The 13384-nt window shown below is 38.2% G+C and overlaps 1 protein-coding gene across 2 annotated transcripts; it reads left to right on the forward strand.

Annotated features, from left to right (window-relative positions):
- Window positions 1-7922: 7922 nt before the first annotated feature.
- ly86 (lymphocyte antigen 86) lies at window positions 7923-12696 on the forward strand. 2 transcript variants are annotated; one of them, XM_067435118.1, is made up of 6 exons: window positions 7923-8092; window positions 11139-11225; window positions 11303-11431; window positions 11535-11587; window positions 11678-11795; window positions 11970-12696. In XM_067435118.1, exons 1-5 carry the CDS (start codon window positions 7972-7974, stop codon window positions 11759-11761), a joined length of 474 nt encoding a protein of 157 aa, XP_067291219.1. In that variant the 5' UTR covers window positions 7923-7971; the 3' UTR covers window positions 11762-11795; window positions 11970-12696. The 2 variants fall into 2 exon arrangements, with proteins under 2 accessions (XP_067291219.1, XP_067291218.1); XM_067435117.1 differs by having other exon boundaries at window positions 11678-12696.
- The last annotated feature ends 688 nt before the right edge of the window (window positions 12697-13384 follow it).

Raw genomic sequence — 13384 nt, forward strand, 5'->3', positions numbered from 1 at the left:
TTTTTCTAATAATTCAACGGCCTGAAGTCAATTATTCCGCTTCTAATGCAGTTACCACACCTCAAGACATCGATCCAATTATATATTTAAAGGGATTTGTCCGGTTTTTGTACTTAAATCGTTATTGTGAGTAGGACTATTTCTTCTGCGTCTCATCCAATGGTTCTTTTGCTAAAGCTCACTTTAAGTTCTTTTTGCTTAAAGCTGGTAATGGAGGCTTGAGCCGTTGATAGCATTCTACTGCAGTTATTAATGAAGTTATGAGAGAGCGAGAGCGACAGATATACATACAGAGAGAGAGAGAGAGAGAGAGAGAGAGAGAGAGAGAGAGAGAGAGAGAGAGCTTGTGTGATTTAGGCTACCTCTGTGCATCTCTAAACAGCGCCGTTATTACCTCGCTAGTGAAAAAATGCCACGTGTTGCCTTTAAGTTGCTTTATGTTGTTTGTTTTAGTCCTGTAATTTTCGTTATTACAAATGCGAAGTGATATGGAACTGTAATGCGGTCAAGAGAGCTGCCTGTAATTACGTTCGCTGTGCGTTTCCCAGAAAATAATTGCACACCTCAGAACGTTCATCGGCCATTTAGATTCAAGCATTCATTGGCCCCGTAGTTTAAAGAAAAATTATTTACAGTGATTTGCATTAACAATCATCAACAGTTCAAATAAAACATTGACATCTTAATTAAACAGTGACATTTCACAGCAAAAATGCATTGAGATGGAAATCATTAGAGTGTAAATAAAAATGTATACATTTTTAAACTAAATAATGCTTCACATACAGTACTTCAAGAATTATACGTTTTATCACACCAGTTTAAAAGCTAAAAGATCTTAAAAAACTATTTAGGCTGAATCCAAAATCCCTCTATAAACCTTCAATCTCTGTTTCCTATGTTAGTCCACTAATACACGTGGACTTGAAGGAGTGAATGAATACCAGTGAATTTGGACAGCTGTTGAGTCTACATTGGCTATACATTCATTGTTGTGGTGCATTGTGGGATTGAATGAATGCACTCAATAATGTCCACTATGGTTTGGGACAGCACTACAAATGGCTGTCCTCTCAAATAATGCCCTATCTGAGGTTATAGGGGGTGATTTCAGACTGTATATTTCTGGATATTTTACATGATTCTGGATTTAATGGATGGGCCTACAGAATTAGTCAAAAGTGATGTCCAAAGGGGATATTTGTATGCTATTTGACATTTCAGGGTCTATTAAACAATCAACATATGAGTATGTTATATTGGGTTAAGGTATTAAATTAACAAAATTATTTGGAAGGCCAACTTCTGCTTATTTTTTATTGGAAAACAAAAAGCTCACTGGAAATTAAGCATACATTGACAACAATGTGATAAGTTATAAATAGTTTGTTGGTTCTCGTTTTGTTAGTTCTCCTGGGTATTGACTCACTAAACTTTGTGCATGCTTTTTTTAAATCCTCCTTAAGTTCTTCCCAAAGTTGAGCTTCATTGGAAGATCTACATGACTTAAAGCAATTCAGGTTTATAATTTTCCAAAGGTTTTCAATGGATTTACGGTCAGGTGACTAAGGAAACCCTTTTAAGACATTAAAATGTTAAATTTCAACACTTAAATTGTGTGCAACTTTATGTTTTGGATCATTATCATCTCAAAACAGATCCTCCATAATCGGAAACATTGTGTACAGCAGGATTCCCATGTATTGGTCCATTTTCAAAGTGGCAGCAAGTTTTTAGATCCTTCCAACACCAGCTACAAACATGCATCCCCAATACCAAAGTTTTCCCAGGCCATGCTTAATGGTGCCATGCATGCATATAATATTAAAAATACATTCCAGTCATCTCCTATGAACATACCTGACACCATCCAATTATGTCAGACTGCAGAACATGGCACCAATCTTCCACACTCAAGTCCTTATGTTATTGCAAGGTGTTTTTCTGCAGTGCTAAAACTAATAAATGGTTTCTTTACTAGTACACAACCTCACATCCAGCCTTTTATATCTGTTGGCTTATAGTTTAAGGTGAAAATGGAGGTTGGGGGCCTCATCCAAGTGTTTAGAAGCTGTTTTAAGGTGGTCCCGCATTCATCCTTGACCTGCCACAGCACTGTCCATTCTGCATGGTGCCGGTCTTGCTGTGCTTCAAGACCACGCCCACACTCGACTCACGCACCAATTCCAGCACACAATGCGAAGGCGAGTCAGTGAACTCATAAACTGTGACAGTACCCTCTCTCCTACAATCGCTTCCTGGCGTTCCCAGGAGAACCTACCCGTTGATTGTAATCATCAATAATACCGTACCCCTCCCAGTCCACCACTTACTGGAATCTGTGTCCCCTCCGTCTTGAGTCCAAAATGTGACGAACCGAATAAACAGGTTCCCCATCTTCAAGATGCAGTGGGGGAGGAACTGGACCAGGCGGATTAATGTGGGAATTTAAAAAAAAGGTTTTATTTTGGAAACATGAAAGATGGGATGGATTCTACTGTATGCAGGAGGAAGTTTGAGGCTACTATCACTGGACTAAGGATTTTAGAGACAGGTAACGGGCCAAGGAATTTAGGTGCAAGCTTTTTACAAATGGATCGGAAAGGAATGTTCTTAGAAGAAAGTCTCACTTTTTGATCGAGGAGGTTTTAGCGGGTGGCGATTGGTCTGAGCCTTGGTGTGCGTAACCACCTGTGAACCACATGGCTCTTCTCCATGTGTGTCGACACCTCTGGATGAAAGGATGGGCCGAGGGGACCACAACTTCAGATTCCAGGCTGGGAAAAATAAGTGGCTGGTATCCTAAGCTACACTCTGCAAAAGGCCCGTGGATGACACAGGTAACGAGCTGTGAGTGTACTCTACCCATGAGAGCTACTGGCTCCAGGAGGAAGGATTCTGAGTAACCCGACATTGCAACACCCTCTCCAAGTCCTGGTTGACTTTCTTAACTTGACCATTACTCTGGGGATGAGTAACTTACAAAACTCTTTCCAAAATTTGGAAGTAAACTGGGACCCCCTGACGGAAACCACAGCCAGTGGGGAGGCCATGAATCCAAAGGATGTTGGACATGTTCCTGGAGAGAAGAAAAAATATATAAAAATGTTGTCCAGGTAGACATAAATGAACTGATTGACCCTATCTCTCTAAACACGACATTGACGAGGGCTTGGAAAACAGCAGGCAAGTTGGACAGGCCGAAAGGCATGACCAAGTATTCAAAGTTCCCTCTAGGGGTATTAATAATCCCCCTCCATTATGTGAACCAAATGATAAGCATTGTGCAGATCTAATTTGCTCCCTGCAACCGTTCAAAGGTCAAAGACATCAATGGTAAAGGATAAGTATTCTTCATTGTGATGTTGTTCATTCCTCGATAATCAATGCACGTTCACAGAGAGCCATCCTTCTTACTCATGAAAAAAAAGTGCGAGAGAGGGCGGATGATCCCAGCTGTCAAAGAATCAGAAATATATTTCTAGTCCTCTTTCTAGTCCTCGGGCACATTTGACAGGTTCACCAACTTCACCTGAAACACAGAACGAGATACAGATGAACAAGCAAACACTAAACTAGATGCGTGGCACTGGTTACTCCACTCTGACACCGAATCCTGGCCCCAATCGATGTCCACGGGTGACCCAGTACAATGGGCATGAGGGGAGATCTGGAGATAAAACAGAAGTGATGAGTGTAAGAGAGCCAGTGGTGTGCATAATGGCCGGTAATTTCTGTCTGTTCAGTGCGTGCGCAGAGATGGGATGACAGCGTGGAAATATGGCAATGTGCAGATGACTGACCAGTGCAAAGTGCAGAAGGTTTCCCTCCGCCCCCGAATTCACTAGGGCCTGACAGCTGTGGAAGCCTGATGCAGTCTCACTCGCTGATGAGGATTTCTACATGGTGACCCTAACCAACAGTAACCTCTTACCTACTGCCGGGCTTGGTCTTTTACGGGGCACTATGTCAGGAAATGTCGCTGATGAGGATTTCTCCAACCTCCAGACACTCAAACCTCGAAAATTATGCAGACGTGCATCCACACGTAACACCAGTTCAATAAGTCTGTGTAGGATCTTCAGTAATTCTAAACTGTAAATCCACTTACACTCCACCACCAACGTGCAAAACTCGTTCACATAATCCGAGATGGGTCCACTCCCTTTACGAGTTTGTTATACGCCTCGTGCCTCGTGACCTGCAACAGTCCCGTCAAAGACCCTCTTCATTTCTTGGGAGATTGTAAGGAACGAGGAGCAGCAGGGATGGTTGTTCTCCCACACCGCCGTTCCCCACAGTGCTGCACGTCCAGACAACAGTGTCATAACCAATGCCAACTTGGATTCTTCAGTAGAAAATGTTAGGGGTTGGAGAGAGAAAAATATAGAACACTTCATCAAAAATGCTCCACAAATTTGACACTCCAGTATACCTCTCAGGTGTTGTAATGCATGGATTTGGTTGGTTTGTGATATTAGGTATTGGGTGAGGTAAAGGTTGCGCAGTGGGTGCAGAGAGCACCTGGGTAGTCAACTTGGTCACCTGCGCCACCAAAGCCTGTACAGCCTGAGCCATGGCCAGTATCTCGTCCTACTTGGTATTCTTACTTAGATACTCCTGTAGATTGGTTGATCTCGTTGGATTGCTGAATCAGGAAACACAGAATATCCAACAGTGAGTTCACAGAACAGGTTTATTGAACCCAGAAAACAGAGCATCAACTCGAAGCAAACGAAGATCAGAGTCCAGGAACAGAGAGAGAGCAAGAAACCCAACCACACACAGGACACATAAACACATACATTAAATAGGCAGCCGAAACAAAGACACAGCTGGCGCTGATCGCAATCAACCACCAACAAGACAGAAGTACCACACTCAACTCACGCACCCAATTCAGCACACAACACGAGGGAGTCAGTGAACACATAAACCGTGACATATGGCTTGCCACATAGTTATTTATTGAATTATTGGCTGGAAATATTGAGTGGTATGACCACTTGGCCAAAAATGGCAAAGTTTCATTGCATCATGACAAATGATGAAACGTGAAATGCTCAACTGGGAAACGCTCCAGGCACAACTTCACAACATGCATACAAAATATTTAATGTATTTATTAAAAAGCCACAGCCCCTTATAAAGACCCAGTCAATTTTTATGTACTTCTCAGAAATATTCTTAAAATTGCACTTTAGTATACTTGCCTTATCTATACTTGTATTCATTCTTTTGATCAATATCTACTTAAAAGTATAAATTATTCTAAGTGTACTTGACTTGAGTTGTGTTTGTTATATGCTTAAAATGTGTTATATACATATATAAAAATACACTTGAACTTTACTTAAGTATACTGAATAAAATGAAGTTGAAGTATACTTATTTTTTGTAAGGGGCAGAACCACTGAATCTGTGTTTTTGAACCATTTGGTTAAGATAATTATTTAATGATCCATTTATAAGTACTCATTAGCTTCTCTTCATTATGAATCAGCCATTTATAATGAACTGGTTGAATGATTGATTCAGCGATTATTTCATTACCGCCACCTACTATAACACTGGTTTTACATTCATTTTTAAATGTAACATTTTCGTTTTTTCCATCATTTATTATCAGAGGCGGATAGTACTGTATATTTTTAATTTCCAAGTAATTTAGTTTTTCAAGCATATGTACTTTATCAGTGTCATCAGACGCATGAATCAAACCACGTACAAGGTTGTCCTGGAAGAAAACTTGCTTACTTCTGCTCTGACAATGTTCCCCAACCCTGAGGAGTGTTTTTTCCAGCAGGACAATGCTCTATGCCACACAGCCAGGTCAATCAAGGTGTGGATGGAGGACCACCAGATCAAGACCCTGTCATGGCCAGCCCAATCTCCAGACCTGAACCCCATTGAACACCTCTGGAATGTGATCAAGAGGAAGATGGATGATCACAAGCCATCAAACAAATCCGAGCTGCGTGACTTTTTGCACCAGGAGTGGCATAAAGTCACCCAACATCAATGTGAGAGACTGGTGGAGAGCATGCCAAGACGCATGAAAGCTGTGATTCAAAATCAGGGTTATTCCACCAAATATTGATTTCTGAACTCTTCCTAAGTTAAAACATTAGTATTGTGGTGTTTATAAATGAATATGAACTTATTTTCTTTCCATTATTCAAGGTCTGACAACACTGCATCTTTTTTTGTGATTTTGAGCTGTTGTTGCTTTCGGCAAATGAATGCTCTAAATTACAATCTTTTTATTTGGAATTTGGGAAAAATGTTGTCAGTAGTAGTAGAATAAAACAAAAATGTTAATTTTACCCAAACACAATAGTAAAACCAGAGAAACTGATAATTTTGCAGTGGTCTCTTATTTTTTCCCAAATCTATATATATATATATATATATATATATATATATATATATATATATATATATATATATAATGTGTGTGTGAGTGTGTGTGTCTGTCTGTGTGTGTGTGTGTGTGCTTGATTTTGTTAAATATCAGGACACAGAGGTGTATAATGAGATGGGTATGACATAGGTATTATAAGGAGACTTGTTTATTCTTTATACCCCGGCTGACTGCACACACTCCTCCCCAAACGACAGAGGGCGACACTGAGTAATTGTTTTATAAACCATCAGGAAACTGGTGAGAAGCAGTAATGTACACAGGTGATGGTATTTATTTTACTACACTTCACCAAAACCACACCACAAAAACATTACTTGGCTACACATGTATACATATAAGATGAACAATCTCTTAAATATTTTGTAATTTCACAAAACAATTTAATTTAGTTTTGTGATGATTTTGTTGTTGTTGTTTTTTTGTCTCAATAGCATACAGTATATTCTGCCTTTTAAATGAGTTGTTACACTTTAAAAAAATGTGATTAATAAGTTATGACAATACATCTTTTTACATTGCTTTAATTAATCAAAATAAGTTAAGCGATTTTCAACTTTTTATACAAGATAGTTATACAAGATTCAGCTCATTATTCTAAGTCAGTTTAATGTCATTTAAAGGTCCCGTTCTTCGCGATTCCATCTTTCAAACTTTAGTTAGTGTGTAATGTTGCTGTTGGAGCATAAATAATACCTATAAAATTATAAAGCGCAAAGTTCAATGCCAAGCGAGATATTTTATTTAACAGAAGTTCCCTTTCGAAGCCTACAGCGAGCGGCCGGTTTGGACTACACCGCTGCACTTCCTGCTGTAATGACGTCACTAGAACCATTTGTTGTTGACTAACCCACAAGAACACGCAAAATAGGGGGCGTGGTCTCGTTGCTCTCCCACGTGGAGAAGAGCGCGCATTCAGCGCTTGCATCTCCCCGTTATGGTAAGAGGCGGGACCTTTCCGGGCAAAGTGCGCTAAGCTGCTGTCCAATCACAACACGGGAAGCGCTGGCCCAATCAGAACTCATTATGTGTTTCTGAAGGAGGGACTTCATAGAACAAGGAAATCATCAGGCCGTTTTTAGGACAGAGAAAACAGCGCTGTACAGATAAGTCAATTGTCTGAAAAATACTGTGTTTTTTTACACGCGAAACATGAACTCATGTTATATTGCACACTGTAAACACAATCAAAGCTTCGAAAACACGCGAAGAACGGGACCTTTAAGTTTAAATGACTCAAACGTCCAAGTTGATTGTAGGCTATACTGTGATTCATCAAACATGAAATGCTGTTCTGTTACAAATGTAAGTGATATAAAAAGTATTATTTTGTTGGATTTCAGGAAGTGTTGTGAGGTCATGTCAATAAAACATTGTTGGTAAATACGGGGAAGTGAAACGTGTGACATGCTTATATTACCATTTGACCCAAAATGAGAAGTTAAGTTGCCTCGTTCGTTCCGCGTATTCACCTAAAGTTCATGAGAAGTCAGTCAGACTCTGGGTCTAAAGCAACCAAAGGCCTGAAGTTACGTCTGAGTGATAATATGTTGTTGGTTCTGATTCTGAGTATCGTTCAGATGGGTTGGGCTTACTCTCAGGATCAGCAATGGCCTCTTCACACAGTGTGCAACTCAGACAAACTTACGGTGACCTACAGAAGCTGCGGTGAGATCTGTGTCACATATACTACTGTTCAAAAGTATGGATGTTTTTTAACAGAAACTGATTCAGTGTGGGCGCTTTAAATTGATCAAAAGTTACACTAAAGTGGTTACAAATTATTTATATTTCAAATAAATGCTGTTCTTTTGAATTTTATATTGATCAAATAATCGTAAAAATCAGGTATCAATCATGGTTTTCAATGTTTTTAACACTGATAATAATCATAACTGTGTGTTGATCATCAGATCCTCATGTGAGGATGATTAGTGAAGGATCATGTGACACTGAAGACTGGAGTAATGATGATAAATTCAGCTTTGATCACAGGAATAAATCACACTTTAGCTGCTTTACATTGTAAATTATATATCACGATATTACTGTATTTTTGATTGACAATATTGACAGATGTTCATTTTCATTGGTTGCGTCCGAAATCGCGTACTTCCATACTATATAGTATGCGAAAAACAGTACGCGAGCAGAGTAGTATGTCCGAATTCATAGAATTCGAAAAACAGTATGCGAAAAGTACCCGGATGGCATACTACTTCCGGCGAGATTATGAAGTGCGCATACGATGGACACTTTACTATCCCATGATGCCACGGGAGAGAGGAGCTGGCGTTATATTTGAAAATGGCGGAAAACGGAGATGCAGCTGTTTTCAAGTGTAAGTACTTTATAAACAATTTTTTGTTTATTTGTGGTTAAATTGTATTTGTTTAACATCATATAAGTAAACGGCTGTCTTGTTAGAAGTTTATATGATGTAAAGTAAGGGTGTCCTTTTCCAGCCAATTCAGAAAAATTATAGTTTTATCATTATTAGTAGACTAAGTTAATGTAAATCAGCTACCGATAGCACTGTTTTCACAAAACAAAGACGTTCGTTGTTTAGCAGTTTAATGAGATAATTACACAACTTCAGTAAATTAAAACGATGTATTTCTCCTTTACCAGTGTTGATATTATCAAAATGTTGTTGGTTACACAGCAAACTGCCTACCTCAGCTTGTCCATGTACGTTACCGTTAGCATTAATAAACTGACCATGGTTCATCACATGTTAATCTCTGTGTTGATTTTGCAGGGGCTGATGAACACCCACCCGTGTTTTAACCAAGAAGTGAGAGAAAGAAAAGATTCCTTCGGCTACTAGAAATAATTGCTAAACAATGATGATAATAAAGAAATCAAATGATACAGTGTCTCCTTTCATTTGTTTGTAAATTCACCGTCATGCTGTTTAGCAAGTTATATTACAAAACACTTAATTCCTAGGGCTTTATAGTAGCTATATTGTCAGTGGTAAATTGCTAATATATGGCCTTGAGTATTTTTTTTAAAGCGTTCTGTATGTGTTGCTGGTTTTTGAAACGAGCTAATTGCACGTGTATCTGAAAAATATGCTGTCTAACTCTGAATACGAGCGCTGCACTGTAGAGAAAAACACACACTCCAGACACCATTAAAATGTATTTGCTTTATTTTTGTGTATTTAACTTTCAAATGGATTCGTAGGATACAAAGCTTAAAATAAAATCACATAATTTTGCCGTACATAGCGTTAAACACCACCAAAAGGAAAGGTATTGTAATATATATATACAAGTATAATGTTTTTATTATAGTGTCATCACGAGGAAAGAAGTTTAACTTAAGCAGCTTCGGTAAGTAACTTTCACAGGTTTCAAAAAGATCTAAAAGGACTTTGATAACTAGTAATCTCATTTATAGGGCATCACTTTAAAATAGTTCAATAACGGTAAAGTTATATGTTTCTTTTAAAGTGTGTACAAGATGAAGACTACGATCTCGGTAATTTTTGGATTTACTCTTGAAGTAAATAATTTGTAAAACATGAAGCTCAAATATGTGATATGTAACTATAATTTCAAATGTTTGGCACACAAATTCACACTCAGCCTAAGCCAGTGGTTGGTGGGTGTCGCCTCTAGGGACCACTGTAGCTCCATTAATAGAGACACGCACACATTTGTTTCTGAGGTAATATTTAAAAGCTAAATACATTAATACTTGCATTATTTGAGAAATTCCGCACAAGCTCTCGACGTAGGCGTGACCTGCGAGGAGCTGACCGACGCCTCCTCTGGATTGTGAGCTCGAACGATGTAAAAACGCAGATAAAAGCGAAGCAGATCTAAAAACATCGCTGGCGAATGTGTGCAGTCGGTGGAATGGGCTCTTTAAATCTCCGCGCTGTCATGACGGCGTCTATCACGTGACAATTCCATCATGGCGCATGTAGTACGTCCGACTCCATTCATACTACCCGTATTCATACTATATAGAACATACTTTTTTAACGGTCGCGAAGTACGTTCTAATTCAAATGTAGTACCTACTCACATAGTACGCGATTTCGGACGCAGCCATTGTTTGGAATTCAGCAATTAAAAGTAAACATTCTACTTATGAATTATTTTTGAATTCCCATTTTTTATAGAACACAAAAGGAGATATTTCGTAGAATGTTGGTGCTGTTCTTTTCTATACGAAATATAACAAACAATGCCCTAAAATTTACAAAAAAGTAGTATGCTTGTGCACTTTATTTCAATGCCGTCTAAAGTCACATATTATTGAGTCACGTTTCCACAAAAATATGAAGCAGCACAACTTTTTCCAACATTGATAATAATCAGAAATGTTTCTTGGCCATCAGATCCTCATGTGAGAATGATTAGTGAAGGATCATGTGACACTGAAGACTGGAGTAATGATGATAAATTCAGCTTTGATCACTGGAATAAATTACACTTATACTTTATATTCACATACAAAACAGCATATTTTAAACTGGAATATTTACATTTTTAATGTATTTTTAATGAATGTAATGCAGCCTATGTGATAAAAAATCTTACAAAACACAAACCTTTGAATATAAAACATGCACATATCTGAATGTTTTTTATTGTTGTGTTGTTTCAATGAGAGATGTCCATCATTTGCATCAACTCATGATTTATTTTCCCCTTTATTTTCAAACCCTTCTGTTCATCTTAAAATGTTTTCTCAGACCCTTTACAGGATGTAGGGTTCACTTTCCTGCCTTGCCCTGAACGACTGACCGGTCTTATGAAAATCAGATTGGCCTTTATTCTGAGTGAGTTTTCATCTTGAAATAATATATTAACACCTTAAATAAAGCCTTGAAGCACCAACGGTGTGTTCTCTATACAGGACAGTCCATCGATGAGTTTTATTCATCCCTTGAGCTGCTGCTAAATAACGTCAATGTATTCAATCGGAACGAACCTCTCTGTCTTCCTCATTTCCCACGGTTCACTTTTTGTGGGAGCAGGAGAGGAGGTGAGAACAGGAAGTGTTTGCTTGTGTTTGTCTTTGTTATATGGAATTCATGTATGTAATATGACATTATTAGTAAAAATGTATTCACTTTTAATTTCTCCAGAACTCATCACCCTAGACTCGTCATTTCAGTCAAAATTAAACCTTCCTCTAAAGGTTTGGCTTTCACCTTTCTGATTTAACATCTATGCTTTGATTCTGAAATGTCTTTATTGTCTTTAAGTCTCACTTGAGTTTCATCCACAGGGTCATTTTTATCTTAACCTACATGCAATAAATCAAGATGGCTTCCAGATTGCCTGCGTGAATGCAACTCTTTTCTTCCAGTGATCCTTTAGGCCTTCAGGAGCTGTTCTTCTGCTGAGTATGTCTGTAAAATATATTCTCCTGTTGAACTCTGATGTTATTTTTACATTACTGCACTGAAGAAGAAAGAACAGGAAAACATTGTCCAATTTACTTACAAACTATTTGCGATTTACACAACAAAATTGTATTTCTCTCCTGAATGTGATTTCTTTGCTTTGGATTAATGTAGGGTGACCATCATTTCATTACCGAAAACCAGGACACTCGACCCGGCAATGAGATACTTGTAGATTGCACTAGTGCTGGTAAATGTATTGGCCCAATAAAAAATAATGAAAACAAGGACATTTTCTTCACTTTATAAAAAACAGCCAGGACATCCAGGACAGGACTTGAAAACAGGACATTTGATCACAATGTAATTCTCTAAAATGTGCAATCTACTAGATTCAATTATTTGGGTCAATGTGAACCAATGAAGTACTCGAACATGATTTTTGCTGAAACTGCGGTTTCCCTTGCCTCACGTCATCATAGTCAGATTATAGTCAGAATATGAGTCTGATTCTGCTCCATTGCTGTGATTATGGGGCGTTTCAACCAAAGCTGCGTTTAGCCTTGATAAAATGTTGCAAAACGTTTTTTAAATGGAAACGTTGAACATCCTGTTCTGATGCAACTACGTCAGCTGAGAAGGCCATTCTTTGTGTTATTTTTTTAATAATTTTCGGAGCCTGATGTTTAAAATTGCAAAACACGCTTGATGTTTCAGTCCCTGCCCTTGCCATCCAGAATAAAAGAGAACATCCCAATCCCATTTAATGTCCTGGTAATCAATTCTAATTTAAATAATTTTCTTTCTATTTTTTTACTTTTTTAATACCTTGTATTTTCATTCTCATCTTTTTGTAAAGCACTTAATTACCATTGTGTATGAAATGTGGTATATAAATAAACTTGGCAATGAAGCTAAAAATATAAAAAAAACTATCATGTTGATATGCTATATTTTACAGTTAAACTCTTATGACAATCATGTCTTCTGATATCTTCAATTGTTGCGTATACCGAGCTGTTGCGGATACATTTGTAAACGACTTTACTTGTGCATGCCATTGTGCAAGCTGTCTCTTTAACACTGAATGGTTTACAAACCTGATTCCAAAAAAGTTGGGACACTGTACAAAATGTAAAAAAAAAATAAAAAAAAAAACAGAATGCAATGATGTGGAAGTTTCAAATTTCAAAATTTTATAATTTCAAGGAAAAAAATAAGTGGATTTCTAATTTCATGGCATCAACACATCTCATAAAAGGCCATGTTTACCAGTGTGTGCCATCCTCTCTTCTTTTTATAACAGACTGCAAACGTCTGGGGACTGAGGAGACAAGTTGCTAATGTTTAGGAATAGGAATGTTGTCCCATTCTAGTCTAATACAGGCTTCTAGTTGCTCAACTGTCTTAAGTCTTCTTTGTCGCATCTTCCTCTTTATGATGCGCCAAATGTTTTCTATGGGTGAAAGATCGGGACTGCAGGCTGGCCATTTCATTACCCGGATCCTTCTTCCACGCAGCCATGATGTTGTAATTGATGCAGTATGTGGTCTGGCATTGTCGTGTTGGAAAATGCAAGGTCTTCCCTG

The sequence above is a fragment of the Pseudorasbora parva genome, chromosome 24 (assembly GCF_024679245.1).
Source record: "Pseudorasbora parva isolate DD20220531a chromosome 24, ASM2467924v1, whole genome shotgun sequence".
In the NCBI taxonomy this organism is placed as follows: Eukaryota; Metazoa; Chordata; class Actinopteri; order Cypriniformes; family Gobionidae; genus Pseudorasbora; species Pseudorasbora parva.

Excerpts from the sequence above, each read along its gene's own strand:
- ly86 (XM_067435117.1), top strand. The coding sequence starts at position 7,972 with ATGTTGTTGGTTCTGATTCTGAGTATCGTTCAGATGGGTTGGGCTTAC. Across the intron at positions 11,226-11,302 it reads CAGATTGGCCTTTATTCTGA|GACAGTCCATCGATGAGTTT; the intron begins GTGAGTTTTCAT and ends TTCTCTATACAG. Across the intron at positions 11,432-11,534 it reads TTGTGGGAGCAGGAGAGGAG|AACTCATCACCCTAGACTCG; the intron begins GTGAGAACAGGA and ends TAATTTCTCCAG.